Raw genomic sequence first — 18,028 nt, forward strand, 5'->3', positions numbered from 1 at the left:
TAGGGCCTGTGGGTTATTATGCTATGATGTTACTGGTCCGGCCCACTTTAGATCAAAGTGGGCAGTATGTGGCCCCTTAACTGAAATGAGTTTGCCACCCCTGGTTTAGATAGTTCACTTTAGTCTAAGTTATCTCAGTGGGTCTCAAACGGTTTGGTCAAAAATTATTCAAAAGATTATTTCCGCGGCACACCTTCATATGATCATTATAGTTATAAAAAAAACAAGAGAATAAAGGAAAAACAATTATGAAATACTATATGGCAGTAAAACAAGAATACAGTTTGAAAGGGGAGTGATTTGTAAAATATCCATAAAGAAAAAGAAAATCTGCTTCCAGTTGTGTTTCATCTGGGTGTTGAGAGATGTATCCATAGATCTCTTAATGTTGCTCTCAAAGTGCACCAGATTGATGCTTTTAACTTCAATATTTACAAAAAATCTTCCCTGGGGAGCATCCCCCCGGACCCCCCTAGAGGACGTGAGGACCCCCCTAGAGGAGGTGAGGACCCCCCTAGAGGAGGTGAGGTCCTAGAGGAGGTGAGGACCGCTCCCCACTCGTAAAGAATAGCACTTCACCCCTGCTGCTCGCGCTTTTGTGCGTGCTCTATAGTTCCCGTAATAGTGTTCACTGGAGTCCAGCACCTCAGCACCCCCACTCAAAATACCTTCGTCCGTCTGTCTGTCTGTCTGTCTGTCTGTGTGTGTGTGTGTGTGTGTGTGTGTGTGTGTGTCTGTCTGTCTATGTGTGTGTGTGTCTGTGTGTGTGTGTGTGTACCTGCTTCTCGCTGAGTGCTGTGATTTTAGCCTGCAGTTCGTGGAGCTGCTTCTTCAGATCTGCGTTCTGAAAGAGAGTCAAAAACAAGTCACGCTCTAAACTCTGATTCTCTCATGAGTTTAAATAACTGCAAGTATAACAAGCACGTTAGAGGGGTAACATGGGGGGGGGGGGGTAATATGAGGGGGGTTACATGTGGGGGGTCTTACCTGAGGGTCCTGCTTCATCTGGGACACCAGTTTCTGCAGAAGAAGAAGGAGACAGTCAGAAAATGCACAGTGACACCTGCTGGCCACAGAGCACAGTGACACCTGCTGGCCACACAGCACAGTGACACCTGCTGGCCACAGAGCACGGTGACACCTGCTGGCCACAGAGCACGGTGACACCTGCTGGCCACAGAGCACAGTGACACCTGCTGGCCACAGAGCACAGTGACACCTGCTGGCCACACAGCACAGTGACACCTGCTGGCCACAGAGCACAGTGACACCTGCTGGCCACAGAGCACAGTGACACCTGCTGGCCACAGAGCACAGTGACACCTGCTGGCCACAGAGCACAGTGACACCTGCTGGCCACAGAGCACAGTGACACCTGCTGGCCACAGAGCACAGTGACACCTGCTGGCCACAGAGCACAGTGACACCTGCTGGCCACAGAGCACAGTGACACCTGCTGGCCACAGAGCACAGTGACACCTGCTGGCCACAGAGCACAGTGACACCTGCTGGCCACAGAGCACAGTGACACCTGCTGGCCACAGAGCACAGTGACACCTGCTGGCCACAGAGCACAGTGACACCTGCTGGCCACAGAGCACAGTGACACCTGCTGGCCACAGAGCACAGTAACACCTGCTGGCCACAGAGCACAGTGACACCTGCTGGCCACAGAGCACAGTGACACCTGCTGGCCACAGAGCACAGTGACACCTGCTGGCCACAGAGCACAGTGACACCTGCTGGCCACAGAGCACAGTAACACCTGCTGGCCACACAGCACAGTGACATCTGCTGGCCACACAGCACAGTGACACCTGCTGGCCACAGAGCACAGTGACACCTGCTGGCCACACAGCACAGTGACACCTGCTGGCCACAGAGCACAGTAACACCTGCTGGCCACAGAGCACAGTGACACCTGCTGGCCACACAGCACAGTGACTTCTGCTGGCCACAGAGCACAGTGACACCTGCTGGCCACAGAGCACAGTGACACCTGCTGGCCACACAGCACAGTGACACCTGCTGGCCACACAGCACAGTGACACCTGCTGGCCACACAGCACAGTGACACCTGCTGGCCACACAGCACAGTGACACCTGCTGTCCACACAGCACAGTGACACCTGCTGGCCACACAGCACAGTGACACCTGCTGGCCACACAGCACAGTGACACCTGCTGGCCACACAGCACAGTGACACCTGCTGGCCACACAGCACAGTGACACCTGCTGGCCACACACCACAGTGACACCTGCTGGCCACACAGCACAGTGACACCTGCTGGCCACACAGCACAGTGACACCTGCTGGCCACACAGCACAGTGACACCTGCTGGCCACACACCACAGTGACACCTGCTGGCCACACAGCACAGTGACCAGGGTAGGATTTTCACCGGCGGCCATGACGGCCATGCTGTCATTGCCCCTCGGTCTGGCCGTGATGACTCGAAAATAATTGTAGGTCCTCCGGGCACCATGGCCTGCGTGCCCCTGATACTGTTAACATCTGGAAGTTGCTTTCAAAGCGTCAGAACAGTGTTTTCTGAACTGCATTACGCTGCGTTCACAACGGACGCCATGCGAATATTCTCATCGCTCTAACCGCTGGAGTTTCACCGCGGCTGTCAGCTGTGTTTACTCCTGTCATTCAAACAGGACGCGCTGGAGAGGGGGCGGGGCTTATATCCATGTAAATACTGTGGTGGAAACCAACTAAGACAAAATTAACCTATTTTACCGTGATTTAATTATAATACACGTTTCAAAATGATGCCGAAGTAACTACATACTGATACCGGTTAGTAAAAACCATGCTTTGACAAGTCTGCAGACAGACGGCAGGCAAAACACTTTTAAAATGCGTGTTCTCTGAATGGAGCGATCTCCATTCGATCAGATCAAGCTAAACCAACCTGTATCTGCTCCGTCCAAACTCACAACCACGTCCTAAAGACAGAATTAAAGCAGCGACTGTATTCCCTGTGACACAGGCAGTCTGTGGTTTGTTCATGTTTAACTTTTGTCTAGTTTCTGAACAGATATGAGGAGCTGTGAGGAGGAGCTGATTAAAGAGACACCACACACACTTTTGTATTTCAAAGTACACTGCTGAACGATGTGCAGAGTTTGACCCTTGAAGGCTGTTTCTTCTGCTCTGAAATTTAATATATTTGTTACATATTAATAGAATTTTTGATTTTTAGATTTCATTTTGGATTTGTGAATGGGAGAAGTAGTAGATGGAAAAAAATACCAAACACTAATTATTCAAAGTAGAGTATTTCATTTTATATACGGTAATACTAAGGAGGCATAGGTCTATATGATGATATCATGTTTGACATAATTGATATTAAAAAAGTGATCTGTTTTCCATGCCATTCGTGTGTTTTTCTTATCAGAAAGTGAAGTTATTTATTTGTAAGCTCCAAATCCAAATGTTTCCCTCAATGGCCTTTGCGCCCTGACATTTTTTTTTGACACCAAAGGCCAAATGGCCTTGCCCCTAAAATGACAAAAATCCAAGCCTGACAGTGACACCTCCTGGCCACACAGAGGAACTGCACCCAGAGGGCAGAACGAACATGAAGATTCACTCAGAGATCAGAGGTGTTATCATCAGATGCTCAGCAGCTACAGGGTAGAAATGGCAGTGACATTCTTCTGACCTGGGGGGTATACTACGAAGCAGGATGTTCTCTTAGCGGCTAACTTCAGGTTAACTCTGGGTTTCTTGTCTTACGAAGCTGGTTCTCTTTTTAGCGGGCTAGATCTCCATGGTAACTTAGGCTGTGCGGCTAACCTGACCCGGAGCAGGTTAGGTTGCAGGCTAAGAGATCAACTCAGTGAAAGCACCGCCTGCTGACCAATCAGAGCTCAGTGTGCGGAGTTTAAAGCGATTAAGTCATATTACAGGAGAAAGGAAATACAGAAAAGCTGCCGTTGCAGGAAAGACGGCCGGCAAAAATCAGCGACTGTGTGAACGTGAAAATTAATAGAATATCACCTCCCATCTTCAGAGCTATCTGACTATTATAACATTAGCGTTAAGAAAGCTTACTTAAATATCTGCCACAACATAAGTAACCGGATCAGAGTAACATTAAGTACAGTCCGCGGCATATCACATCATAATGTATCATCTCCTTATCTGAGTCAGCTGAGCCGTATCTGGCCGTGCAACACTCACAGTGTCACATACTGGATGCAGAAGGATTATTTGAAGCAACACATTAAGTTGAGGAAACACTCGAGTCAAATGTAATGAAAGTCAGATGGTGTCTTAGACGGGGCAGTGATATCATAAACCTGTTCATGTACGCATTCAAACACTTGTTCTGTTACCAGCTGTATTCACCTTGCAGGTGCAGCTATGTGGCTTTGATCCTGGATCAAGTGTTTAAGTCACGGATGTTTAAAGTTTAACTTCTTCATATGTCTAATATTATAGTTGACTTTTCATTCAGGAAGTATGACGCTGCGCTGTCAGTACGCTTCTCCATGTTTGTGATTGGTCGAATGCTCCAGATACCCCCCCTTTCATGTGAACGCACCTAACTAGATAGGACACGGCTGGTTTGAGCGATCCTCTTGATAACCAGCGTCGTAGGATCGTTTAGTGAGAGCGCGTATGTTTTGGATTAGGCCAACCGGCTAACTCAAACATATCCAGGTTAGGTTGAAACAGCTTCGTAGTATACCCCCCAGAGCTCCTCCATTGATACCAAAATACAAATAAAAAATAGTGCAAGAAGTCGATATACATGGGAATATGATATTCAGTTTAATATTCCATCTCTCACATACTTATGTATATATAATAACTTTATATCTTGTGATTGTTATGTTTAATGTATATTTTCTATAGTTTGTGTTTGTGTACCTGATGGATCTGGATCTCCACCTTCAGAGCCTCCTGTAGCGTCTGCAGCTCCATCATAGATCCAGTCAGTCTGCCAGCTGATCGATCAGCCTACACACACACACACACACACACACACACACACACACAGACACACACACACACACACAATCATTACACACACGCGCCATGGCAGCCTGAGGGACGGTCCTATAAGGACTTCCTGTGTGATGCTGACAGTCATAATTCACCTTGAAGGTCAAACAAGGTCACAGGAGCTCCACTAGAAATATCATATATACAGTATGTATCTTAAGTTTACCTTAACAGCGTCTCCAGTAGGAAAACCATCCAACTGAAGCATTAAAGTGCCGCTGGAACGAGAAACACATCAACACCTATTATTATCTCATTAAGATGATGAACACATACCGCTCTGATATTCAGATGCTACACGAGTATTAAAAGATACAAGTACCTCCTTTATTATCAAACATAACTATATATATATATATATATATATATATATATATATATATATTATATTATATTATACACAGATCACGACGAGCTTAGATCGCAGGTCCCTTAGCTGTGCAAGAGATAAACAGATAAACAACAACAACAAGTTGAACTCCTTCAGACTTCTGACTGTTGTTTCTTATTGTTGTTATCACTGTTGCTGTTGTTGACATTACTTTTCCGTTATTCTCTCTGTTGACTATTCATACACTCTGAGTACTTTTACTCAAGTACAAGACCTGAGTACTTCTACTTTTACTAAAGAACAAGATCTGAGTACTTCTACTTTTACTCAAGATCTGAGTACTTCTACTTTTACTGAAGATCTGAGTACTTCTACTTTTACTCAAGTACAAGATCTGAGTACTTCTACTTTTACTGAAGATCTGAGTACTTCTACTTTTACTGAAGATCTGAGTACTTCTACTTTTACTGAAGATCTGAGTACTTCTACTTTTACTCAAGATCTGAGTACTTCTACTTTTACTGAAGATCTGAGTACTTCTACTTTTACTGAAGATCTGAGTACTTCTACTTTTACTGAAGATCTGAGTACTTCTACTTTTACTGAAGATCTGAGTACTTCTACTTTTACTGAAGATCTGAGTACTTCTACTTTTACTGAAGATCTGAGTACTTCTACTTTTACTGAAGATCTGAGTACTTCTACTTTTACTGAAGATCTGAGTACTTCTACTTTTACTGAAGATCTGAGTACTTCTACTTTTACTGAAGATCTGAGTACTTCTACTTTCTATTTCAAACATATATAGAAGAGTAGATATTTCAGAACATGATGAAATGTAATGATGGTGAGGGTAGATGATGATAATGAAGCTCACCTCCTGGCTGTGGGACTGACTCCACCCCTCTGTGCTGCCCTGTGAGCAAAACAAACGCATCGTCACAAACTGCATGGAACTTCATAAGAAAATATTACAATAATCAGAAATGCTAAAAAAAAAAAAACTATCATTACTATCATTTCATTACAATGTCCATTCTGTGGCCATTGGTTGGTATTTAAACTCTGTAGGGACGTCACAATGTCCAGTCTGTGGCCATTGGCTGGTATTTAAACTCTGTAGGGACGTCACAATGTCCAGTCTGTGGCCATTGGCTGGTATTTAAACTCTGTAGGGACGTCACAATGTCCAGTCTGTGGCCATTGGTTGGTATTTAAACTCTGTAGGGACGTCACAATGTCCAGTCTGTGGCCATTGGTTGGTATTTAAACTCTGTAGGGACGTCACAATGTCCAGTCTGTGGCCATTGGTTGGTATTTAAACTCTGTAGGGACGTCACAATGTCCAGTCTGTGGCCATTGGTTGGTATTTAAACTCTGTAGGGACGTCACAATGTCCAGTCTGTGGCCATTGGCTGGTATTTAAACTCTGTAGGGACGTCACAATGTCCAGTCTGTGGCCATTGGTTGGTATTTAAACTCTGTAGGGACGTCACAATGTCCAGTCTGTGGCCATTGGCTGGTATTTAAACTCTGTAGGGACGTCACAATGTCCAGTCTGTGGCCATTGGTTGGTATTTAAACTCTGTAGGGACGTCACAATGTCCAGTCTGTGGCCATTGGCTGGTATTTAAACTCTGTAGGGACGTCACAATGTCCAGTCTGTGGCCATTGGTTGGTATTTAAACTCTGTAGGGACGTCACAATGTCCAGTCTGTGGCCATTGGTTGGTATTTAAACTCTGTAGGGACGTCACAATGTCCAGTCTGTGGCCATTGGTTGGTATCTAAACTCTGTAGGGACGTCACAATGTCCAGTCTGTGGCCATTGGTTGGTATTTAAACTCTGTAGGGACGTCACAATGTCCATTCTGTGGCCATTGGTTGGTATCTAAACTCTGTAGGGACGTCACGATAAGGGGTCTCAAATGCAGATGAAGCATTGGTCCTGCTGATCTGATGAGCATGTACACGGCGTAGTTCTGATACGCAGTGTTTAAGGAGCTACAACACGGCATGGATCTGCAGAGTGATGCCTCTTCACAGACACTCTGCAGTTTGCACACAGAGCCCTACTTTGAATACATAAATAATAATATATTGTGTTTTTAAACAACAAAAAGTTCCTCCAGCTGTCAATAAGATGCAGTATAAATGCAAATAAGATTACTTGTGTTAAGTACAAATACCTCAACAGACACTGAAGCAACAACACAAGTACTGAAAACAAACATGATGTAACTGAGTACATTTACTTAGTTACTCATTGAGGGGCTTTTACACAACTTATATTCAGTATGAATACAACCGAGTACTTGAGTACTCGGTTACTCTCCACTGGTACTCGGTTACTCTCCACTGGTACTCGGTTACTCTCCACTGGTACCCGGTTACTCTCCACTGGTACTCGGTTACTCTCCACTGGTACCCGGTTACTCTCCTCTGGTACTCGGTTACTCTCCACTGGTACTCGGTTACTCTCCACTGGTACTCGGTTACTCTCCACTGGTACTCGGTTACGCTCCACTGGTACTCGGTTACTCTCGGTTACTCTCCACTGGTACTCGGTTACGCTCCACTGGTACTCGGTTACTCTCGGTTACTCTCCACTGGTACTCGGTTACTCTCCACTGGTACTCGGTTACTCTCGGTTACTCTCCGCTGGTACTCGGTTACGCTCCACTGGTACTCGGTTACTCTCGGTTACTCTCCACTGGTACTCGGTTACGCTCCACTGGTACTCAGTTACTCTCCTCTGGTACTCGGTTACTCTCCACTGGTACTCAGTTACTCTCCACTGGTACTCAGTTACTCTCCTCTGGTACCCGGTTACTCTCCACTGGTACTCGGTTACTCTCGGTTACTCTCCACTGGTACTCAGTTACTCTCCACTGTTACTCGGTTACTCTCGGTTACTCTCCACTGGTACTCGGTTACGCTCCACTGGTACTCAGTTACTCTCCACTGGTACTCAGTTACTCTCGGTTACTCTCCACTGGTACTCAGTTACTCTCCACTGGTACTCAGTTACTCTCGGTTACTCTCCACTGGTACTCAGTTACTCTCCACTGGTACTCAGTTACTCTCGGTTACTCTCCACTGGTACTCAGTTACTCTCGGTTACTCTCCACTGGTACTCAGTTACTCTCCACTGTTACTCAGTTACTCTCGGTTACTCTCCACTGGTACTCAGTTACTCTCGGTTACTCTCCACTGGTACTCAGTTACTCTCGGTTACTCTCCACTGGTACTCAGTTACTCTCCACTGGTACTCGGTTACTCTTGGTTACTCTCCACTGGTACTCAGTTACTCTCGGTTACTCTCCACTGGTACTCAGTTACTCTCGGTTACTCTCCACTGGTACTCAGTTACTCTCCACTGGTACTCGGTTACTCTCGGTTACGCTCCACTGGTACTCGGTTACTCTCGGTTACGCTCCACTGGTACTCGGTTACTCTCGGTTACGCTCCACTGGTACTCGGTTACTCTCCACTGGTACTCGGTTACTCTCCACTGGTACTCGGTTACTCTCGGTTACTCTCCACTGGTACTCGGTTACTCTCCACTGGTACTCGGTTACTCTCGGTTACTCTCCACTGGTACTCGGTTACGCTCCACTGGTACTCGGTTACTCTCCTCTGGTACTCGGTTACTCTCCACTGGTACTAGGTTACTCTCGGTTACTCTCCACTGGTACTCGGTTACTCTCGGTTACTCTCCACTGGTACTCGGTTACTCTCCACTGGTACTCGGTTACTCTCCACTGGTACTCGGTTACGCTCCACTGGTACTCGGTTACTCTCCTCTGGTACTCGGTTACTCTCCACTGGTACTAGGTTACTCTCGGTTACTCTCCACTGGTACTCGGTTACTCTCGGTTACTCTCCACTGGTACTCGGTTACTCTCCACTGGTACTCGGTTACTCTCGGTTACTCTCCACTGGTACTCAGTTACTCTCCACTGGTACTCAGTTACTCTCCTCTGGTACTCGGTTACTCTCCACTGGTACTAGGTTACTCTCGGTTACTCTCCACTGGTACTCGGTTACTCTCGGTTACTCTCCACTGGTACTCGGTTACGCTCCACTGGTACTCAGTTACTCTCCACTGGTACTCGGTTACTCTCGGTTACTCTCCACTGGTACTCGGTTACGCTCCACTGGTACTCAGTTACTCTCCTCTGGTACTCGGTTACTCTCCACTGGTACTCGGTTACTCTCCACTGGTACTCGGTTACTCTCCACTGGTACTCAGTTACTCTCCACTGGTACTCGGTTACTCTCCACTGGTACTCGGTTACTCTCCACTGGTACTCGGTTACTCTCCACTGGTCCTCAGTTACTCTCCTCTGGTACTCAGTTACTCTCCTCTGGTACTCGGTTACTCTCCACTGGTACTAGGTTACTCTCGGTTACTCTCCACTGGTACTCGGTTACTCTCGGTTACTCTCCACTGGTACTCGGTTACGCTCCACTGGTACTCAGTTACTCTCCACTGGTACTCGGTTACTCTCGGTTACTCTCCACTGGTACTCGGTTACTCTCGGTTACTCTCCACTGGTACTCGGTTACTCTCCACTGGTACTCAGTTACTCTCCTCTGGTACTCGGTTACTCTCCACTGGTACTAGGTTACTCTCGGTTACTCTCCACTGGTACTCGGTTACTCTCGGTTACTCTCCACTGGTACTCGGTTACGCTCCACTGGTACTCAGTTACTCTCCACTGGTACTCGGTTACTCTCGGTTACTCTCCACTGGTACTCGGTTACGCTCCACTGGTACTCAGTTACTCTCCTCTGGTACTCGGTTACTCTCCACTGGTACTCGGTTACTCTCCACTGGTACTCGGTTACTCTCCACTGGTACTCGGTTACTCTCCACTGGTACTCAGTTACTCTCCACTGGTACTCGGTTACTCTCCACTGGTACTCAGTTACTCTCCTCTGGTACTCGGTTACTCTCCACTGGTACCCGGTTTCTCTCCTCTGGTACTCAGTTACTCTCCACTGGTACTCAGTTACTCTCCACTGGTCCTCAGTTACTCTCCACTGGTACTCGGTTACTCTCCACTGGTACTCAGTTACTCTCCTCTGGTACTCGGTTACTCTCCTCTGGTACTCAGTTACTCTCCTCTGGTACTCAGTTACTCTCCTCTGGTACTCAGTTACTCTCCACTGGTACTCAGTTACTCTCCTCTGGTCCTCAGTTACTCTCCTCTGGTACTCAGTTACTCTCCTCTGGTACTCAGTTACTCTCCTCTGGTACTCAGTTACTCTCCTCTGGTACTCAGTTACTCTCCACTGGTACTCAGTTACTCTCCTCTGGTCCTCAGTTACTCTCCTCTGGTACTCAGTTACTCTCCTCTGGTACTCAGTTACTCTCCTCTGGTACTCAGTTACTCTCCTCTGGTACTCAGTTACTCTCCTCTGGTACTCAGTTACTCTCCTCTGGTACTCAGTTACTCTCCTCTGGTACTCAGTTACTCTCCTCTGGTACTCAGTTACTCTCCACTGGTACTCAGTTACTCTCCACTGGTACTCAGTTACTCTCCACTGGTACTCAGTTACTCTCCTCTGGTACTCAGTTACTCTCCACTGGTACTCAGTTACTCTCCTCTGGTACTCAGTTACTCTCCTCTGGTACTCGGTTACTCTCCACTGGTACTCGGTTACTCTCCACTGGTACTCGGTTACTCTCCACTGGTACTCGGTTACTCTCCACTGGTACTCAGTTACTCTCCACTGGTACTCAGTTACTCTCCTCTGGTACTCAGTTACTCTCCTCTGGTACTCGGTTACTCTCCACTGGTCCTCAGTTACTCTCCTCTGGTCCTCAGTTACTCTCCACTGGTCCTCAGTTACTCTCCTCTGGTACTCAGAACTTTACTCTCCACTGGTACTCGGTTACTCTCCTCTGGTACTCAGTTACTCTCGGTTACTCTCCACTGGTACTCAGTTACTCTCCACTGGTCCTCAGTTACTCTCCACTGGTACTCAGTTACTCTCCACTGGTCCTCAGTTACTCTCCACTGGTCCTCAGTTACTCTCCTCTGGTCCTCAGTTACTCTCCTCTGGTACTCAGTTACTCTCGGTTACTCTCCACTGGTACTCGGTTACTCTCCACTGGTCCTCAGTTACTCTCCTCTGGTACTCAGTTACTCTCCACTGGTAAATGAAACTAAACTGGAGGGTATCAAGATGAAAGTGCTTCACAGTTCAGATCCTGGAAGAGTTGTTTCAGTTTCTGTGGTTTAATGAATGTTTAACCCTTTCTGTTGGAGGTCGTCTGGATGTTCAGATCAAACACACAATAGCCCAGCAGACCCTTCTCCTGGTACGCTGAGCCGCATGCAGAGAAACACACATCGTTGTAACCATGGTCACAGCAGCATGTTAAAACCAGGCAATGCACATCATTTACAAACCAAAAAGGGGGGAAATAAACAAATATAAAATAGAAAGAAGTCAAACACATACACAAGTTGAGCCTGAAGGATACAAACACAAAGAAGGGCTAAAGGACAGCTACACAATATAAAGGTAGTACATGATGACACCAAGTGAGCAAGGAGTGGGGGTTAATGAAAAGGTACAGGTGAATCAAAGTCTCAATGAAGTCTCTCAGATGTCTCTGAGCGGCTGCTCCTCAGGGTTACCATGTCTTTATTTATGATTATTCTACAACTAATATCTATATCTAATAAGTCAGCTCTGTCAGGGCATGCCTGCTGTGCCACTGTTTGCCCATGCTTGTGCTTGTCTTTATCTTCTATCATTACTAACGTGTATAAGTCCTCTCCATTGCTGCGGGCCTCCTTCATGCCTCTGCTCGCTGGCACTGGGTATACTTTTAGCCATGCTGATGTACTTACTTGTCTTTATCTGTTATCATTACTAACGTGTGCTATATGTAATAAGCTAGCTCTCTCAGTGCATGCCTTGTTTACCTGCTATAACACTTTTAGCTTCTAGCCATGGTTGTGTTGGTCTTTCTTTCTGATTACTGTATGACTGATATGTGCTTTTCTCTGTATTTAATAAGCTAGCTCTGTTCGTGCATGCCTTTGCTGTAATGTTTTCCTCCGTCAGCAGTGGTTGTGTTGTTCTTTATCTTGTATAAATGTGTGTGTAAGCTAGCTCTCTCAGTGCATGCCTTGTTTACCTGCTATTCCACTTTAGCTCTAACACTGTAATGGTTTCCGCCTTTTTTAGCTGTCCTTTTCTCCTCTTTTAGCCATGATGATGTACTAACTTGCCTTTAACTTCTATTATTACTACTGTGTGCTATATGTAATAAGTTAGCTCTCTCGGTGCTGCAGGACTCATACAGGACTAGTGATAGAGCGAGCATCACTCACACACAGAGAGAGAGAGAGAGAGAGAGAGAGAGAGAGAGAGAGAGAGAGAGAGAGAGAGAGAGAGAAAGAGAGAGAGAGAACAAGTGGATAAATAACGTTAGCTGCTAATGCTAGCGGTTAGCTCCTCGCTGCTAATGCTAACCAAGCTAAGCTAAGTCACATCCAAAGAGCCTCACGTAGGGTTCTGCGGTGACGTAAGAGGGGCAGAAAGAGAGGGAAATGGATATAAAAGAGAGCAGGGATATAAGACGCCATGTTTTAAACACTGAGGGTCTAAGTTATCTCGGCCCCTTGTCCTCCACAATACCAACTCCTGGAGAAGAAACACACCGCAAACACAGCGAAACACAGAGAAACACCCCGAAACACACACACCCTCTCACACACCCTCACACACACCCCGCGGGGGAACAACACACATCATTAAAGTTATCTAAAAACAGCCCCAATGAGCACTTACTGAGCAGATCCTCCAGATTAATTAAATATATATAACAATCCGATCCACGATGGCAGCACAGCATGAGCAGACAGGCCGGATCACTCCTTCCCCGCGGAGCTTTATTCAGAGGCTCTCTTTTAAATGTAGTTTGGCTTAAAGGTGTTTTAAAAAAGAAAACAGAGAAGCTACAAAACAAGAAGAACTCTTCTTCAATCTCATTCAGCTCTCAGCCGCATCACCGCTCAGATCCCTGCGCCGCGGAGCTCGAGGAAGGGGGCACACAAACTACTCTCACGTGCACCTGGCGCGAGCTCACCTGGGACAAAGCGTTTGATGTTAGCACGGGTTAAAGTTAAAGCAGGTTAAAAGGAGCCGATGAGCGGCTGGGGGCGCGGAGGGGCTGTGTTCGGGGAGCGGACTGCTTTTTGTGTCGGTGCGGCGAATTTATTTCACTTTGCCTAAGGAACGGCGGTGCTGCGACTCCCATTGCCTAGGGAAAAAACCCGGATGTAAACTCAGTGAAACTCTAAGGAGAGAAAGTCTGTGCGCATGGGCGGATCTAGAGGGGGGTCATCTGTGGCCCCTGTGGCCCCCCCGTGATTATATTGATAACAACATAACACACGTCTCTATTAATGCCATGTATTATTATCATGTACACATACAGCTCTGCTTTGGTGTGAGTGGTGATACAAAGAACAAAGAATACAACCACAAAATAGACCAATTACAAAAGCTATTATAATAAAGTAGGTGGGCGGCTGTGGCTCAGTGGATAGTGTGCTGGACTTCAAATTAGGGGATAGCAAGTTTAAGTCCCACTGCAGTCAGCATGCCGTTGTGTCCCTGATACACTTCACCCACGTTTGCTCCTGTGGGGATTATCCACAGTATTTAGTATGTAAATCCCTTTGGATAAAAGCATCTAACAAGTGACATGTCATGTAATAATAAACAATGTATCCCTATGTAGGAAACTGAGTGCAGTAAAATAAAATATGACAATATACTATTATTCATTACATCTGATTTAAAGCGTCATTCGTAAACAAAATGTTTTATAAAAGCTATTACAATACTAATAATATATTATATGTGTGTAATAATACACACAATATATAATCATGTAGGAAACTGAGTAAAACATACATTTCATTTCCATTGAGATGTATACATGTTGGATTGGTTATTTCTAGTCTTTAATACATCTAATATGCGACGCCTTGTCTTTGTGCTGCTGCAACGTGAACATTTCACAACCTGGGATCAATAAAGTCCTTCTCTCCTTTCCTCTCCCCTCTCTCCTCCTCCCCTCTCCAATAATAATGGGTTTTAATGGGTTGTTGTTTTATATAATTTATTCAAAACTAAACAACCCTGTCTTTGTCTGCCTTTACTAACATCTAATATTCTGATATCTTGTTGTCAGGGTGTAAACTTTACAAATACTTGAACTCATTATAATGGTGATATTCATGTGAATGTGTTGTCAGTATAACTGCGCCCCCTGCTGTCCACACAGGATACAGATACACTCTGATGCAGTGGGCAGTAAGCATGTGTGGGCCCGTGCAGCAAGTTGAGTCTCTCATGTCCAATCACAACATGGAAACATTACAATTGTTATTAGCAGTCGTAAAATAAGTATCAGTTCCTTGTTGTATTATGTCTGAGTGGATTGGATCATATCTACGGTATGTTATTTTCTCTTTGGTAATCCTTTCATATCAAATATCTCTATGTATATATACATATATATTTATGTTAGAAATAATATCAAATGTTTTGGGCTAAACAAAGAGATTAAACAGTAAAGGTAACCGGTTGTTATTTAACCCCTAGCCCAGCCTGTGAGCCCCGGCCGGCGGAGCAGACGCGACATCCTGCTAGAAACAGCGTCTCAGGGCTTCTTACCATTTAACAACCTATTAATGATGCAAAGCCACTGACCGGGAAGAAACTCAGCGATCAGACGATATGAACACGTTTCACCTACACGGAACACAAGTCCAACACCAAGCCGCTAAATCAGCACTTAGTGAAACATCTCATAACTCACTCATGGAGTGAAACTTGACATTCTGTGGAGAGGTTGATCAGAGGCAGGTCCAGGCGGACTCACCTTTGGGTACATCAGGGCCATCAGTGCCCTTTGACCTTTCTCAGGAACCACACTGCTTTTGAAGATTCACCCAGACCTCTCCCCATTCATCAGAAAAACATACACAGGAAATGAAGTTTGACTCCAACTGGAGCAGATTTATTTCAGACATTAAACACAATATACAAGAAATCCACTCTCTATTTTAGAGGTAGGTGAAAACAACACGCTGGAAGAACTCACCTTGAGCAGCTCCTCGTGGAGAAGGAAGCTGTTCACCACGGAAATGTCCAGAAAATGGTAAAAAAAAAAATCTTGTACCATTTCTTTGTTTTGTGGCGAGCGCTGTAGTTCACGTCGGACACGTCCTCGCCGTCCATGCTTTACCTGTAGTCCACCACAGCGTCAGGAACGGTAACAGTCTTAATCTGCCACTCACCAGCCCGCTTCACCTTCCTCCTGAGAGTCTGTCCGCTGAAGGCCTCGTGCACGGTGGAGCACATGGACACTTCCCAGCTGTCCATCCAACTGACGAACAGGAGCTCTCCTCTCCTTATCCACCGCTAATCTCCCCTCTCAGCCTTTTTCGGAAGTTCATTCAACTCCGTCTGTGGAAAGCCGATTTGATTTTTTCCAATGGTCCCACAACAGCCAATGTTTTTCGTGAACAAATCCTCAAAGAGGGCAGGGTGTGAAGCTTGTCCACAAAGAGTGTGTAGCCCTGACCGAGCAGAGGGAGGGGCAAGAGGTCCATCACGGAGGAGTAGCTGAGTCCACGGCCTGCGGTGGACTCACTCTCCCCCGTGCACACAGAGAAGTTCCAGATGTATGCCGTTGAGGAGTCCGCCAGCACGAGCAGTTTGTACCCCCACTTTATGGGCTGGTCCCTCATATGCGGCTCCATGACCTTGAAGGCCACCATCCTATCATCTATGGAAATGTTCCGATAGGGCTGGAAATGTGCTTTGCAGGCAGCACTGATGTCCGTGTAGAGGGGCTTGATCTTAAAAAGCCTGTCGTACTCGGTGGTGTTCCTCTTGCGCTCGTTTTCCTCGTCTTCTTCAGGGTCGCTCAGGTGCAGCGACCACAGGATGGCTTCAAAGCGTTCCTGGGACATGTTCTCAGCGGCGAATGGGAAGTCGTAAGGCCCTTCCTTCAACCAGTAGTCCAATACGTGGGCAACGTGGACGACGGCCGAGAGAATGGTCATGGCCAGGAAGATATAGAATTCCCTCCCAGTCAGCTCTTTCCAAACGCACTTCTTTCCAGCCTGTGACCTCATCAGGGCGTTTGCATTGGTGTTGTCGACGAGCCTCTGGACCACGGAGGAGCTGAAGAACAGTCTGAAGAGGGAGAGGGGAGACCACGCTGTGCTGGGGTCTAACGCTGGGCCGGGGACCCTGGCTGGCATGAACCCCCGAGGCTCTGGTCCTCTGTCCTTCTCCTCTCTGCTGCGCCACCTGAGGGCTGGAGACCCACCTCAGGGAGGCCTGTGGACACGCTTCATGGGGTTTGATGAGGCTTTTCCTTTGGACTGCGTGTCTTTGGCTGATTCAGATCCAGGTGAGGAACATGATGGCTGAGGACGTGAGGGGGGAGCAGAAGCCATGTTAGGCTCGTACTCTTCATCACTGTGAAACAAAGTGGAAAACAAACAGATGAATTCACTGGCTTATACTTTTGAAAATGTTACTCCAAACAGACACGTAACACTAACTGGACGTTGAGGTAAATGATTCCTGTACTGGGGAAGTTACCATCCAGCTTGGACAATAAGGTGGGTCGATGAATTATCTGAGAGCAGCGGGGCCCAAACTACGGCCCGGGGGCCGGATGCGGCCTCAGCTAATTCAAAAAGTATAATGACAAATGGCCCACAAATGAAACACTTGGCAATAAGCCCACTCCTAACATGAATCCCCTCAACAGAAGCCCAACAGCTTATTTCCATAACAAGCTTGAACTAGACCCTTCCTGTTTCATGTTATAATGACTGAGGATCTGTTTTAAGGGATGCCAACAAGATAACTGAAACCCTACAGAGAGCTGGGATCAAAGCATATTCCTGTATCACGCCTGATGTACATTTAGCTAACTTATAACTGAAAGTGGACCGGGGACATATTCATGTATAAAAGACGTACAAAAGTGCATTTTGCATGATAGGTGCCCTTTAACTTACGAGGCCATAAACCTCTGAGCGGCCCAGCCCTTGGTATATCTTTCTGTACGTGGCCCTCGGGGAAAAGAGTTTGGACCCCCCTGTCTTACACCAGATGAATGAGTAATGGACCAAAGAGATGACGTACCTTTCCGATGGTGGAACATCATGATGTGAGTGCCAGCGTCTCTCCGTCTGCAGGAGGTCCTCGTCGTCCGACGCAGAGTCGACCAGAGAGTCTGCCTCGCTATCTTCTTCAGCCAGAGCGGCCAGTACCTCCTCGGGGTCTGCCATCTTTGCAATGTGCTTATTTGGCAAAAGAGTAAATAACAATTCTTAAATGCAAAGAAAGGTTTTATCATCAGACACTCAGCAGCTATAGGTTAGAAATGACAGTGAAAAGTTGAGTCTCTCATTTCCAATCACAACATGGAAACATTACAATGATTATTAGCAGTCGTAAAATAAGTATCAGCTCCTTGTTGTATTATGTCTGAGTGGATTGGATCATATCTACGGTATGTTATTTTCTCTTTGGTAATCCTTTCATATCAAATATCTCTATATATTTATACTAGAAATAATATCAAATGTGTTCGGCTAAACAA

General features: G+C 46.3%; 2 protein-coding genes across 9 annotated transcripts in view; both read right to left on the minus strand.

Annotated features, from left to right (window-relative positions):
* Positions 1–13,600, minus strand: part of phf21ab (PHD finger protein 21Ab) — a 43,698-nt gene extending 30,098 nt beyond the window's left edge. For 3 of the 8 annotated variants that reach the window (XM_079685448.1, XM_079685447.1, XM_079685453.1), the window contains exons 1-6: positions 13,177–13,600; positions 6,237–6,275; positions 5,195–5,246; positions 4,894–4,983; positions 988–1,020; positions 779–844 (exon numbers count right to left, since the gene is read on the minus strand). In XM_079685448.1, the coding sequence (XP_079541574.1) occupies positions 779–844; positions 988–1,020; positions 4,894–4,983; positions 5,195–5,236 (231 nt within the window). In that variant the 5' untranslated portion in view covers positions 5,237–5,246; positions 6,237–6,275; positions 13,177–13,600. The remainder of the gene's footprint in view (positions 1–778; positions 845–987; positions 1,021–4,893; positions 4,984–5,194; positions 5,247–6,236; positions 6,276–13,176) is intronic. The other 5 variants (XM_079685454.1, XM_079685452.1, XM_079685450.1 and 2 more) reach the window with 4 other exon arrangements.
* A 2,103-nt stretch (positions 13,601–15,703) lies between these two features.
* Positions 15,704–17,849, minus strand: LOC307041806 (piggyBac transposable element-derived protein 4-like). Its single transcript, XM_079685346.1, has 2 exons — positions 17,569–17,849; positions 15,704–16,890 (listed from the first exon to the last, which is right to left on the minus strand). The coding sequence occupies exon 2, from the start codon at positions 16,668–16,670 to the stop codon at positions 15,858–15,860; it is 813 nt and encodes a 270-aa protein (XP_079541472.1). The 5' UTR covers positions 16,671–16,890; positions 17,569–17,849; the 3' UTR covers positions 15,704–15,857.
* Between the last annotated feature and the right edge of the window lie 179 nt (positions 17,850–18,028).

The sequence above is a fragment of the Notothenia rossii genome, assembly GCF_949606895.1.
Source record: "Notothenia rossii genome assembly, chromosome: 5".
NCBI classification, from domain to species: domain Eukaryota; kingdom Metazoa; phylum Chordata; class Actinopteri; order Perciformes; family Nototheniidae; genus Notothenia; species Notothenia rossii.